Source organism: Lissotriton helveticus, chromosome 3_1 (assembly GCF_964261635.1).
Source record: "Lissotriton helveticus chromosome 3_1, aLisHel1.1, whole genome shotgun sequence".
Taxonomy (NCBI): domain Eukaryota; kingdom Metazoa; phylum Chordata; class Amphibia; order Caudata; family Salamandridae; genus Lissotriton; species Lissotriton helveticus.
The window spans coordinates 1036784262-1036799885 of NC_136061.1; the positions used below are offsets into that span (position 1 = coordinate 1036784262).

Genomic DNA, 15624 nt, shown 5'->3' on the forward strand with positions numbered 1-15624 from the left:
AATTCACGGAACCTCACAGCTCTTCAATCAGTGACGCTACCCCTTGTCACTGAGGGGAGAGCCTCAGGGACCTTTGCTAAGCTGAGGAGGGCATGCCCACTGGAGCTGTGACTTCCTCAATCCAGCAAAGTTCAGCTCAGGTAGCCAGGAGCCTGCACATTTGTTCAGCCTGACAGCCACTGTTCATGAGGGGCAAAGGTGGGGGCTGTGGCCCCTCAGCCCCAATGGACCGGCCACTGCTGGTTGTGCCGCTGATAGGCTCTTATTTTTCCTAACTTTTATTTTTTAGGACAGATTAACACAATCTCTTACCTCCCGTCCTTGCAGGTTCTGGTAAAATTCTCCACCTTTTGCCTAATCTTTAGCTCTGTAGGTCCATCATCTGCTGCAGGTTCATTTATCTCCCATATCATTGTGCAGTTCCATATATAAACGCTGTCCATATCCAGCATTCTTCTGCTTTTTGCCGTCATTGAATTGGCAGAACCATGGTAATGCTATCCATTCTGAACGACCTAATGTTATGGATACTCTGCATGCTTGTGTAGTCTGTCTCTATACTCTATGGGGCACAAACATCAACTATTTGCAGAATCAGCCCGTTTGTGACCGATAAAATGCCTTTTCCGATGCATCAAAGACATTGCATTTGCAAAATAGGTAAGCACAATTTTTGCTATTACCTAATTTGCAAATGCATTTAGGGAAATTGCAAATTGCAATTCCTTAAATGCGATGCTTGTAGCATTTCCAAAATGCGACTTTGCATTTAGGAATCGCAAATTACCATCAACTTCAAGTTGTTGCTAATTTGCGAATCCATTGAAAAATGCATAAAAGTGCATGTGTGTGCGCCACATATGCACACTTAATTTTTTGGGGGGTGCCCCTTAGCACTATTGCAATTGCATTCGCAATTTGTAATTACCAAATTGCGAAACACATTCTCATTCATTCCTATAGGCCTATCGGAGAACTCTTGTACAAGCAATAGTCACCAGTCGTTTGGATTATGGAAATGCTCTATTGGCGGAAGTCGGAGAAACCATCCTGGCCAAACTTCAGGTGGTGCAGAATACTGCGGCAAGAATGATCCTTAACCAACCGGCAGGTTCATCTTCAGCTCCGCTGTTGAAGGAGTTGCATTGGTTGACAATAAAGAAAAGATCTTTTTTTAAGATCTGCTGCTCAACGTACAAGGCAGTTAACGAAACAGGTCCTTTGTATTTACGGAATAAATTCCGCAAATACATTCCAAGCAGGAACCTCAGATCTAGCGCCCATGACCTGCTTCAGATCCATCGCATCCGGCTTCTCCGGACGGGAGGCAGAGCCTTTTTGTTTTTGGCATCTAAGTACTGGAACCAACTCCCCTTGGAACTACGGAAAACCACAAGCTACACTGTCTTTAGGAAACAGTTGAAAGCATATTTGTTTTAAGTACTGGACTAGTCTACTTGCTACCTTTCATCCTTTCAGGTTGCACGTCTATTCTGGACAGCGCCGCGATGCCCCAGGGTGATGTGAGCGCTTTATAAACCACTAACTAACTAACTAACTAACAGTATATTGCTTTTGTAAATCCGCCATAGTGACAAAAAATGTTACAGATTAAAACGTTGTTGCAAATGGCCATTTGTTTCTACTCCTTTTCAATATTTTTTTATATATGCCTATAGGCCCATAGGAATGAATGGGAATGCATTTGATTAGCTATTAGGGAATGTTAAGTATTCGCAAATATATTTGCGAATCCTTCATGCATAGGCATTTGTGGTTACCAAATAGTGAATTCTTAAAATCCGCTATTTGGTAACGTAAATGATGACCTTGATGCATGTGCCCCTATGCCCCCTTTACCACTTCTTTATCCCTTTGTGTGCCCCAGCCGTAAGTGAGACACTCCCTGTTTTCTCTTAATTAGTCTAAACAGAGTAGAGAACCATTAAGAAAAAGATAATTTTGTTCCTACACACACACCTCTTCATATTCTTTATATTTGATGCTTTCCTACAGAAAAAAAATCGGAATAAGATGCATTGCCAGTTACCACAGTCTCGTCGCCTTTTCAGTGTTCAAACATAGTCCTTTCTAATTATTCTTAAAATGTGTCTCTAGCCTCACGATTCAGGTTTTCACTATTCCTACCCAATGCAGGCGTTTTACATTCTCCTGATGTTCCATGAGCCTGTGCCGTGCAGTAAATTACACCCTGTCATTCTTCTTTCCGCCAGATTCTTGTCTTTTTGCCAATCCCTACATGCACCTAATGATGTGTCCTAGATCGCTTGCGTTTTTGAAGCCTGCGTTTTATCATTCTTAAAAAAAACCTAATTAAAGTTTGCTATCTCAATTTACGTTTCTTCGCAATTCTTGTTGTTCCTACACCCAAATAAAGCGCTCGGCTCCCTCTACCTTTTGTTTTTATGAAGATTTCGATGTTCGAGTATTCAAACCGAATTTATTTTAGGGGCATGCTTTCTAAATTCCTATACACCTTCCACATCATATAGCATTTTTTTCCAGCAGCCCCGACCCCGATATTTCAGAGAAAGCAGGTAAATCACTTTAGAGCCACTATCCCACAAAATGCCAAAATACATAAAAGAATGCCCAATTAGTTGAACATAAACAGTTTATTTTAGAAAGAAACAAGTAATGCTGCTCAAGACAAGAGGGTGCCTATAGCAGTCCTAAATATACCCACACTGCCTGCAAGGTTTTGAAAAACATCTTCATTAGCCAAAACAGCGACTGGTGATAAGGGAAAGCAAACGTGGATTACTATTATTATGTGTCTAATTGTTTTTGTGGTTGTTATTATTAATCATAATCATATTATTAATAATAATAATAATAATAATAAAGCTAAAAGTAATTTGTTTATTTTTGGGGGAGCCACCAAGCTTACTTTGCTAGGGTGCATTGTGTTAAAAATGGCTCTCCCTACGCTGTGGTACTTATGACAGAAAGAAGTGTGGCAGTAGAGCAGTGTGCTTTAGTGCAGATGGGGAACATGGGGTTTTAATAATTGCCCGGGGCCAGCACCTTTTTTCACCTTTGATTCAATAGCCCATATCGATTCATAAAAAATAAATATATCAGATATGTTCACAAATGTATTATGATACATCCTATGATCAAAGATATTGTGTTGCATGAACATCACTATACACTGCAGAACTTGCAACAAATACTCCTCTGACTTGGTAGTGCCTATTATATGCAACACTAACCTACAGTTTCTGAGAGAAATTACAAATACAGTAAAGTAAAATATAAAACATAAAACCCCAAATCACCGCTGTGCATTTTTAATATTCACAAAGTTTTTTTTATTGCACATAAAATATAAAAGAATTCGAATGTGGGTGTGACATAAAGCGGGCTCCAGTTGAGAAGAAATGAGAGGTACATACATTTTTCAAGATGTAGCCTAGGCTATGGTACTGCTTAAATAACAAATTGATACAGGAAGTTGCATTCCGGAGCTTTTCTGTGCAGAAGCTTCAGTTATGGGCCTGCATAATTGCATATTCCTCGGATGCAAATTATGTCACTCAGTCACTTCCCGACACCTACAGACAGCGTATTTATTCAGGAACTAGTGGAATTAAAGCAGCGCTAAGGGAACGTTAAAACTACTATTTCTGCTACTAATAATAACATGTATGTAGCACAGCATACCCTGGGGCCCAAAGCACCATTATGTATGTTACTAAAGTAATGCTAAAATGTAGTTGTGACTGTAGACCATTTTATATACTTGTAAATATGCATGACAAATTTTACTGGATATTGTTACTTTTTTTCTTTGAAGGTTGAGCTATGCTAATGCACTGGCTTCAAACCTTTTAATGCCGCCCCTCCCCTAGTGGGGAAAAAAACTCATCGGTCCCCCGAATTTTTCACAATTCTATTAAATTGGGAATGTTTAAATGTGTTTAGACTTATTCAAACATTGCAGAGAAGTTCTGTACCATTTAAAAAATGCAAACGAATACATGGTTGCCAAACATTCTGTTCTGGTCAGGCAGGCCTTAATAAAGTGTAAAAGTATCCCCAGTGTGATTATTAGAAATGGGTGTGAGGTTTTTGAGGAATACTTGGAGTCCCTTCCCTTCTGACACATACTCCCATCTAGGATATAAAAGACAATAGATATTACTGATGGTCCATTACAGAGCCGCTTACTGCTTCTCATTTTTTTCTGCTTAAAACAAAGCCCTGTTATCAGCATAATGCTTCTTTTGGCCAGAGGCTGGTGCCACTCCCCGCAACCCTCCCTGGGATCACTTCAGGAATCCCTAGTGGGCCCGCCCTCCAGTTTGAAGACCCCAGTCCAAATGGCATTTGTACTGCATGCATCCTGCCATTGGGGTGACCTCATAGTGCTTTCATCAGTCCAGTGACTCCATAATTCTGAGTTACCCTCCTAAACTGGAGTCTCTGATTCAGCTTGTGAGGCTGTGCTACTAGGATTTTTACCTTGTAATATGGGGTCAGATGTATGAAGATTTTATTTGCAAAAATTGGTAGCAAATTGCACACCTACTTTTTGCAAACCGAGCCTGATTTTCAAAGCGACATAAGTAGTAACAGATAGGTCCCAAATGCTGAGTTGTTATGGGTAACAGACTAACCTCTCTAATGAATATTATTAGCAATTTGCGACCATTACGATTGCCTGCGATTGCAAGTATGGTGGCCTGCAAGGTTTAGCAGACCAACATCCCTGTGATAGCTTTTCAGAATTATTTTTTTAGCAGCCTGACATCTTTGTAGGAAACTGGACTGCTTAAAAAAAGTTTTCAGTTTTGAAAAACTTCAGGGAGAGTTGGTCCTCATGACCACCGCCTACTCCCCTTGAAGCTCTCACCCCAATTTGCAAGAGAGAATAGGTTCAAAGGGGACCCCTTCCATTTTGTGAATGAGTTACCACTTCAACTTGGAAGTCTGTAACTTATCACCTTTGGTACATAGGGAACTGAATCACGATTTGGAAGGGAAGCTCACAGCACGGACCATTCAAATTGTGGTTCACTATCTATTTCTAAACCCAGTTTAGGAGTTACTAACATTTTACTGGCTCCTAAACTGGATTTAGTGCATACCAGTATACTTTTCAGCAGTAGCACACCCTCTGATTTGTCAAATCGGAGTATTTGCGACTGCTAAAAAGGTTTGTACATCTGGCCCATTGTCTACTAGGGGGCTATGTCTCAATCAATTGCCCATTTATTGTTAGTACGAGAGAAACAAGGGCCCCCGGATTCAGAAATAATCTAATTCCTAGGACAGGGAAAAACTGGTTGCTTGTAACATTCCTAGGCAATAATAACAATGAAATACAAGAAAGGTTGTAAGGAAAGAGAACATACAAAATTACTCTATTAAAAAACTTATATTTTAATGTACATTTATCATAATTCATAAAAACAAATTATACAATAATTGTTGCAAAAAGAGATTAAAACATTATAATTAAAAGACAACGATTTACACAGCTAAAAAAGTATATAATTATATCAACACAATTAGTAGCTCTACTACTGTTGTTATTGCCTAGGAATGTTACAAGCAACCATTTATTGTTAGTGTCACCTGCTTGAAGTTGCCATTGATGGTATGAAGATGATGATAATAAAATGATGATAATACTGTTAATTGTTAATAATAATACAATACCACTACTATTACTACTACTACTCGTATTAATTTCAATACTGAATCTCATATTACACTTGTGTCATTATTAAGCACAAGTAACAGGCGTTACTATTGCTAATTTACCTACAATAGAAGGTTGACGTGCCCTTCTCATAGTTAGAACTCAGGACCTGTTGTCCGTGTTACTGTGCGCTTAACCCGCTGAGTAATTTTGCCACCTTGTAATGTTCTATAAACTGAATGAACAAAAGGGTAAATTGTAGGTTTCTGTGAATAATATGTATTGCAATATTTTCATAATCTGTTAAAACAGATTCTGAACACAGAATTAACAATGTATGCTTCTCTTCAAAGGTGATGTCAAAGATATTTTTGGGCAGACCATTATTCATCACCATATCCCTTTCAACTGGGATTGTGAATTTATTCGACTGCACTTTGGCCATAACCGAAAGAAACATTTATCTTATGCAGAGTTTACTCAGTTTCTAAAGGTAAGACATTTTCTTTCTGTTTCACTACAGTCAGCATGCATCAGGTCTTTCAATCTTTGAACATTATGCCACATTGTTCCTCAAAAGTACTACAATATGTGTTTTTGTTTATTATGTAAGTCATTCAGTTCATCAGTAAATCAGCTTATATGCAACTGTGATTTGCAGTCAGTGATAGTATGCCACTTAAAGATAGCCTTTCTTATGACTGTAAGATATAGAAAGCTTGCTACCAAGGCTAAATAATTTGGTTGAGAATGCTCTGGTTTTGAAAAATGATCATTCAGATGTTTGGACTGACAAACCAGCAAGCATTCTTGTGTGCCCGGCTCCCCGATGTTCCTTGTGGTATGGTGTGTTATTTGGTCTGTAAATAGACCTCCAATGTATGCTACATACAAGGACAAAGTAGTGTTTATATTAAGGAACCCTGGTGGGCACACATTATCATAGATGACACCAATGGCTCGCTGCTAAGATCTCATTCTGGATGGTTAAACCATTCAAGTCCAGGAGTTCAAAACTATGCCCACAAAGTGGGGCTGCATGCGGTGCAAAGCTGGTCAGTCTTTGTCCCACTTGGTATAGGTTAATGAGTGCTTCTACAACTACAGGCACCTGGAGGTCCAAGAGTTTTCAGCATTCTATTAGTACCCCACCTAAACATGTGAGGTCCTTCATGACCTTGTCTGACCACTAAAGGCTCAGATTGCCTCTACCCTGCATAACCAAATCATGTGTGAAAGGTGTGACAGCATAACCCCTTTCCCACCCAGAGACAAAATCCCTTCTTAGAACCCCCCCCACACCCCCAATGCAGCTTTCAACTTCCCTGTTGGACCAATACCACATTACTGATCATCAAAGAGTGTGCCTACTCGATCACACTCTGGGCCCCATGTGCACATTCGTCCGGCTAGATCTTTCCTCCGCCTTTGCTGTAATTTCCCATTTTGCTGTGTCTAGCTGTTTGGGTGTCCACCACTGGCTTGGGTCATATCGTCCCTAGAATACTGTTCCACTGTGTCAAGCTGTCATTATTCTTTTCTAATACAATTAACACGTCCTACAGAGTTTCAAACGATTAGCCCTTTTTCTGATCTCTTTCAATGAAGTTCTGCTAATCCCATAACATCAACTAGCGATAGATGTGCATGACATTCAGATCCCTCTCATTTGATGGTGGTGTCTGAGCATAGCTCCTTGATGATGACTGCCAAACATATGTCTATGTCCAGCAATCAATGTCCCAAAACTGGCTCCACCTCACTGAATCAAAAAACAAAACTTGGCACTTGAATCCTGTGAGTCCTTCAACAGTACCGTTTAATTGACATGAGTCATTTGGGCCTTCCCTTGGACCAATGCAAATATGAACAAACTGGAGGTCCCATTCAGTGAAGACCTTTCCTCACTCCAACAAGCAAATACAGACATTCAAAATGTGTTCCCACACCGATGCTTATTGAGTGATATTCCCACCTGCTGATCCTACCACAGAGTATTTCCCTAAGGCTTGCTGTAGTAAATCTGACTTAAATAACTTCAACACTATCTACAAAAGCCTGCGAACTACGTTTCTGTCTAATATTTATTGTGCAGCTCACTTCATCTTTCACTTGTAATGGACTGAGCACCTATCACTTGCTCAAAATTCCCTGTATTAACTCCCAGTCAACAATAATGCACAATTCAGAACTCTCTGTTGAATACAAAAATCATTGCATGGGCATTTCCAGGCTATCTTGCCATGTTTTTTGGTTGCATATGTTGATGCTCTAATTGAATAATAAAGAGAGTCAAGGCATGTGATCAGGGCTTTCTGAGTCTTCATAAGGCTTAGCCCAGAACCAACATATAAAACCACCACAAGACAAGAATTAAAGTCAAAACCAGAAAGGTTCATTCAACAAGTTTGATCAATACAGAAGGCAAAAAGTCGTTAGTCCCGTTACGAGGAATCAACAGATATAATACGTTTCTTAAAAAGTGCCAAAGCCATCTTGGATACGGTTTCCTCGCATTGGTACAATTATAATAAAACAGTAAATACCACAACAAATTAGATTCTCTTTTGCATGGAGAAGGCTCATTCACAGAAAAAAAGTGCACATTCTATCTGCACATAGGAACAGATGTAAATGAGAGCTATTTGAAGCCTTTTCAGGCTAACTAAACTATGTCTATGTTAAACAGTATTTTCTAATTATTAAAAACACTCTCACACATGCCACTGCTGACCATTTGTACCAACACATATAAATGTTTCTGTATTTGTAAGGTGCAAGAACTTTGAATTTCCCTTCCACTCCAAATACAATTAGAAACAGGCCACATGAAGGTTTCAAGAGTATTACATACCGATTCTTCTCAGTTTGACAGACCTGGAACCACATTTAAGAGTCACAGATGCTTTTACACTCCCACTATCCCTGTGCTCCTCCTGATAACTAAGCAGTTCAAAAACTGAAATCATTTTTTGTAGCTAAGTAGAGAACCACCTTCTCCTAACTTTCAATCCCTGATTTTGTGATATTGGGCAATTTGCTGTTAAGATTTTTATGTAAGTATATCACAGCCTAAATCGCCTAAAGTGTGAACCCCAGGTATCGTCCAAACTCTCAGATCAAAGTATTTAGTCAGCAAGCCAATTTTCAATAAACTACATAAGGGTATTTTTGGGGCACAAGGGTTTACTCCCCCCATAGTTCCTATATATCTAAGCCAGCAATATTTGATTACCTTAATCGCTCGTGCCTTGGTTTTCATGGCTGACCTGGTGTTTCTAGCAGTGTGCAGACAAGTATCAGTCTCTTGCAGCATGTAATTTCAGCTGTATTGCGTACATCTGGGTCTTCCAACCACTTTGCCAGCGAGGCTGTTGAGTAGCGAGGTCATACAGTTCTAGGCACATCATTCCCCACACCCCAACATGCAGGGGAAAAATCATTCTTCCCACAACTAGTTTCCTCTGCTGGCCCACCCAAACTAGGTCAGATAAAAGTTTGAGCTCCAGCTCTAACTTGTGGAGTGTGGAACGGATGTCCTTCAGTAACCCCCACTTTTGGCAATGCAGATTCCGCTAACGGTAACCTTAAAAGGCATCCCAGATCGTGGAGTATTGCATGACTCAGTTCTCTTTGCGGAGGAAGAAATCGGTGATCTCATGTTCAAGTTCGGCCTTGAATACAGGGTCTAACAGGACAAGCGCCAGGACATGCATGGCGATGCATTGTGAGGGGGTGTAAGTGATGAGCACTGGTGAATGGTCGGAATATGTGCGAGGAAGGTGAGAGGCGGGCGACAACCATGGGGTTAACCCTCTAGTGAGAAGCCAGTTTTTTATTTGCGACCAGGAGGAGTGGGCAGTGGAGAAACATGAGCCCTCTCTATCATGTGGATGAAGGGTGCGCCAGGCGTCGACAAGACCATGGTCGTTGATGATGTGGTTGAGAGTGTAGTGTGCAATGGGGTAGTGGTGGGGTTGCTGGTGCGATCGGTCTAATGTCGGGTCAGGGGTAACATTAAAATCTCCTCCCCACATCAAATGTGTCGAACCAGTGTCCAGAATCTTACCCCAAAGGACCCGAAAGAATTCAGGATCGTCAGTGTTCGGTCCATAGCAGGAGACAAGTGTTATGGATTGAGCAGCCAGCATTACCCCGTAGAATACTGTATCGGCCTTGCGAGTCGGCGTAAGCCCCGATGGGGGTATAAGGGAGTTTGCGCTTAACCAGTATAACCGTACCACGGGCGTAGAAGGAGTATGAGGAAAAGCATCTGCAGGTCGCCCATCGTGAAGCGAATGAACCAGGGGCGGTGGGACCTAGATGTGTCTCCTGGAGCATAGCGCAGTGAACATTGTGGCGATCTAGGTAAGAGAGAATGTACCGGTGTTGGCGAGGGTCACCCAGGCCTCGTACGTTCCATGTCAATAAGTTATAGTTAGGGGGACTAGGTCGGTTCTCCATGGCAGCATATCGGAGTTGTAGTGGTGGGTAGCGGGTGATGGCTGCGTAGGTCAACTAAACAGGGCATACATGTGCTTATCAGATCAGTGGTAAGTGGTATGAAACAAACTCCTTCCTCCCTCCCGCAACAGCATCCCAATCCTGCTGTGTAGTGTGACCCTCCCTCCCTTTCCAAATTGCTCATGCTCCATACTCCCAACAGGGGAGAGTGGACGAAGGGTAGCGAACTTTCCAAACCAGAACAGCGTAGGGTTTCCCTGGGTGGGTAGCAGGAAGAGGGCAGGCCAGATTCTCCCAGCTTCAGCGAGGGCACTCAGGGCAAATCAGTAGAGAGTCTCATCAGCCCATAAGGTCTGCAGTAGAAGTTGCATGCAAGGGGAGCGGTCATAGCATCCGCAGGAGCTGCCTGGTGGCGGTCATGCAGCAGTTCATGGTGCAGGCGCAGTGTTCCAAGGTGTGGTCCAAGAGGGGTCCGGGACCAAAAGAGAGGCTAATGAGAGACAGCTGCAGAGGCTTTAGGGTGAGTAGATTCATCATTCTACATCTGATGTACCTCCTTTTGCCACGGATTGGTGAAGGTGGAGGCGCGGCCTGCGGATTCCATGGGCAGGGTTTTGATAAAGTCATAGACATGTTGCGGGTTAGTGAAAAAATGTTGTTTCCCTTGGTGAATGACTTTGAAGCGTGCAGGGAAGAGCATGGCATATTCAATGTTCATTTGTTGAAGTTTCTTCTTCACTGGGAGGAACTTCCTGCGCCCTTCCTGGTCGGCCATAGTGAAGTCCGGGTATAGTGAGACCTCTATGCCTTCAAAGAGCACAGCACGGTGTCACGGTCTCTGTAGTTAAGGAGCCTCGCATTGATGAGGCGAGGAGGGACGCCAGGCACAGGGCGAGGTGCCAATGAGCGATGGGCTCTCTCTATGATGAGCACAGACGAAAAGGTGTCTCTCCCAAAGGCGCTAATGAGCATGCGCTCCACATACTCCTCCATCTTGCCCGTGGCTGTGGATTCCGGCACCCCTGGGATCCGCAGGTTATTGCGCTGTGAGCGCGATTCCAAGTCCTCATTTTTTGCAGCTATGAGCTTCATGGCCTTCTCCATGTCCAGTGTTTTGTTCACAGTCGTGGTGGAGGTATCCTCCAGTTCAGAAATGCGTTGTTCCGTGTCCTTCACTTTTATGCGTAAGGTTATCTATACGGGCGTTCATAGTGTCCATTTGGGCTTCGATGGGGGACAGGCTGCATTGAATGGCGAGGAGAAGGTCCTTCAAATCATCCGTGGACGTGGGTTGCTCAGGGGTGCTGGCAGTTTCCCCCTCTATGTCTGCCTGCATTCTTGTGGAGTTACGGGCTTCGAAATTAAGTTTAGGTTGTTTACCATCAGTTTTGCCCATGGTGACTCTGCGGTGCAGAGGGAACCAGGCGGCGAGTGAACTTTTGGGGTAATAACGCAGTGTAGCGAAAAGGCAGATATGTACCAGCCAAGGTGAGTATGATCTAGATGAGAACAGCAATCATTCACAGCTTGTCCCAGGGGCCCAGAGTCGCTCCCGTGTGAAAGATGGCAATGGTGGGCACCGCAGGCGGTCGCAGGCTGTTGGGCGGCCAAGGATGGCACCACATGAGGGCGAGATAGAGCTGGAGAAGGAGCCTCCTGTGCTCCGACTCCAGATCTGAGCTGCAGTTGGTGCAATGGTGGAAGGAGAGTCCATTGTCCGGAGTGACTGGAGGGTGCAAGTGGCGACAGCGAGAGGAGCCTAGGCCGTTACGGGGCCGCCAAAGACTCGAGGAGGAAATCTGGGTCCCAGGAGGGGGGCACGACCGGGTCAACAAGGAGGCAACTGGGTCCAACCAGCCACAGCAGCGCGGGGGGCCACAAGCACTGAAGAGTTAAAAGGCGGAAACAGAGAGCCAGTCTCTCACATGCGATTAGATGCGGCCAGTCGGATTGTTCAGCAAGGCCCCGGTCTGGCCAGGGACCAACTCACCCACAGGGACAGACGCCGCAGACGGATCAGGCTCGCACTTCAGCGCAGGGAGGCAAGCCAGGCAGTGGTGGATCACGCTGAGCCTCCAAAGCGGGCACTGGGGATGCAGCAGTGCAGAACGTCAGTAGGCCTCAGTGAGGGTCCGTGCAGGCCCACGATGTAGGCCAGGTGAGTAGCGCAGGCGGTGAGGAAGTAGGAAGTGGAGAGCACTGATGCGTGTTCGACGCAGCAGGCAGAGACTCACCGGATACCAGGAAGTGTAGTTTAGGGGCCACCCAGAGCAGGCCTTGGAGGCGCACAGCGGAGGGGGAAGCAGGCCGTCTGGTGGGCGTTGTGCCGCCAAATGCTTTAGCAGTCAGGTTCTTCTCAGCGCGGTCCGGAGATCCCAGCCTCCTCGGCCCACGCCATCGCAGCAGAGTGAGCCCGAGTCAGGTCTCCGCCCATGCAGCGGTCTCCGCGGTGCCGTGTGGGGACTGCAGTTGGCTCCCCCAGGCACCAGAGGTCGAAGGTGGATCATGTTTGGGTGCAGTCTCCGAGCGTAGCTGCCGGGCCAGACAGCGACGGGCTCCGCAGACACCCCAGAGAGGCCCCAGGATAGGAGGCAATGGGGCTGGATCCAGAGCGTCTGGTAGATGTAGCAAGCGGTGAAGTCTTGGCACCGCTGCGGCAGGGTCAGAGGTAGTCAGCGAGGACAACCGCCATTTTAGGCAGCTCAGGCCGGGTTCCTCCGAGGCCTCCCCCAGCGACCACGAGGCGGCTCCTGCAGTTAATTGCGCTCCGGAGACTGGCACAGAGATTCCGCCACCCCTGCAGTAAGGTGTTCAGCTTGGAAGGGCAGATGATGAGGAGGATAATAGATGGATTGTGCCCCGATCCGCCAGAGCCTCAAATCAGCCATTTTACTTGGCGCCCTCTAGCACCCCACCATCTTATGTAAGTTAGTGTTTTTAGTTTCTAAAAACATGAGATCTACTAAAACATATTGTGCAATATAAGAGGTAGCAGTATGTTGATATTTTTATTATATGCTGGTTTAATGATCGGGATTACACACCTTGTCACTTTCAAATATATATGCTTTAAATGCCCTCTTGTGTATGACAAGACCAGCATAAATCATCACTTGTGTTCGATATTTGAGTTAGACTGTAGTAAATAATAGTCTGTGATAAATAATGTATTATTGGTCAAGTTTAAAAGTGTTGGTAATCGGGAGATTAAGTCTCAAATCTGCCTGTTTCCCATTGTAGTTTAGTCTGAGATGTGATTCTTCTGAAAGCGTTCTTTTGTAATTCTATACTTTTTGTATGTGTTGTATTTGAGAATAAACCTTCTTTAGAAGGTCTCAACTCCAATTTCTTTTGTGAATGAGTCAGAGGTTAGTTACTCATATAATGCCCCACAACGAGAACAGGTCCCACTGTGTTCAGCCCTCTGGATTGCCACGTCCAACTGCTGGCTGTGGTGCAGAACCTACATCACACAAAATATTTAACTGGGAAGCATCCTTGACGCTAGCACACTACAATGACTTAAGTAGAACAGTGAACAAAACAGGACATGACACATGTCCATCCTTAGACGGAGGAGCTCAGCACAGGGCAACTAGCATACCCAGTGTAACGGCAGACATTACATGGCTTATTTTCTGTAAAGCTTTCTGAGTCAAGGGCTTTTTCTCTATGAAAATGTATTTTAACCTAATCAGTGGAGTACAAGCCAATGGACATTTTCTGCAGACTTTGCTTCTGTATTGTGTGATGAACAACTGATGGCAGAACCTTTATAATTAAAACTCAGATCATAAAAAAGATCATAAAAAATGTATTATGATATTAAGCTCTCATAGGACTATTCATATAGGTATTGTTTTTATGAATTTTAGGAATCTGTGGCTCTAATTCCTGACGAAGGCGTCCTTACACGCCGAAACGCACGTCGAATGAATCACAAACAGTTTTGCCACACCACCAACAATTGAACTGTATTGGTTTTATAAATAATTGTCGTACCCATGAACTGTACACTGCTTTTTTAATAGATATACTTTTTTTATTAATAATGAATATTATATGTTGATCACGCATTTTGTTTTTCTCTTGATATTTTATACATTAAATAAAACAAATTATTTGTATTGTCCTTGTTTGCTTAACCTCTTTTGCATTTGATTCATGTAACACACATTCTGTATCTGTTTATAGCGATTCTATTTGTCTAGGAAGATATTAACATTGGGCAGAACCTTTACACCACTCTTAATAAAAATCTGTCAGTTTAGATTCAGCTTTTCATTAATATTTAAGCGTCCATTTGTAATGGAAATAAAATGGCCGGATAGTGTTGTTATCCTAAGACATTCATCTAAGCGGCATGATAATCAGCTTGTTTCATCTTCATTAAAAGGCTTTGATCTTCACTAAATGAATACACTTTGAAATGTAATGTAATTTTGCCTTAAAGTTGCCTATAGTAAGGGATATGTTTTACACTTTACGCAATAGTTGTTATCGGAACATTTAATGAATCAATGAAATAACCCCAAAAAGAAGTTCAAGAAAGGTTCCTTTTTTTCGGCCACCAACAAAATACCCCCATTTGTTTGATTTTAATTACATTCAGTTCGGGGTGAGAAATCATCACCTTTTGGTTCCTCCTCATTTATTCTTGGTGTTCTACTCAATGCTTCCAAGGAATGTGGAGTCATTGGAATACAATGAATGTCTGTAGACCAGAGGTGGTTTTCTCATGATATAAGGATTCATGAAAACTTTATAATATGCACTTTGTTATTGGCTTTTGAGGTCGAAGGATTCCTGTCAGTTACCGAGGAATTAAAAATCAAAGAGATTACTGTCATCTACCACAGAAGTCAAAAGCACAAAATGTTGCGTTATTAAAAAAAACTGTTTATTTTTCTCTGGCACGTTTAGGCTAAGCATGGGTAATACTTCACACCCTTCAAAAATGTGCTTTAATTTCAACATCTTTATTATTGAACAATCCAAGGCTCTAATTCCCTGGAGTTTTGAGGAGGGACATCTTAATGATTTTAGGGGCCCTGGGGCCAAAGTATTTTTGGGGCCCCTGTTCCAAACAGCTTTGAATTTATGATCCAATTGCAACTATTTCATGCCCTCTTTGCCAGTTCACTGATAGTGCACAAGAACACTCGTCCAAATTATAAATGTGTTTACATCTAATTTTCAGGGATGGTGATGGTTGTTTTCAATATTGTACCACTGCTGCAGCTCAATAATGTTGCTGCAAATAATCTCTGGGACATCCTCCAACTTCTCATTTGTGAGGTCCTGTTTTGATATAAAAAACTTTTTTATGGATGTTGCATGAGATATAAACAAGATTATGTCTGCAATAGACTCACACAGACCACCCCCATAAAAAATATATTAAAGGAAAACGGTATTTAAAACAATCTGTTTAAGAATTATTCAAAGTCATCATTACACTGCAGAACAAAGCTGGCTCCATCAGGGAT

General features: G+C 42.9%; 1 protein-coding gene across 1 annotated transcript in view; it reads left to right on the forward strand.

Annotated features, from left to right (window-relative positions):
• SLC25A12 (solute carrier family 25 member 12) overlaps positions 1-15624 on the forward strand; it is a 513431-nt gene that overhangs the window by 261012 nt on the left and 236795 nt on the right. The window contains exon 5 of the mRNA XM_078681570.1: positions 6025-6164. Coding sequence (XP_078537696.1) covers positions 6025-6164 — 140 coding nt within the window. The remainder of the gene's footprint in view (positions 1-6024; positions 6165-15624) is intronic.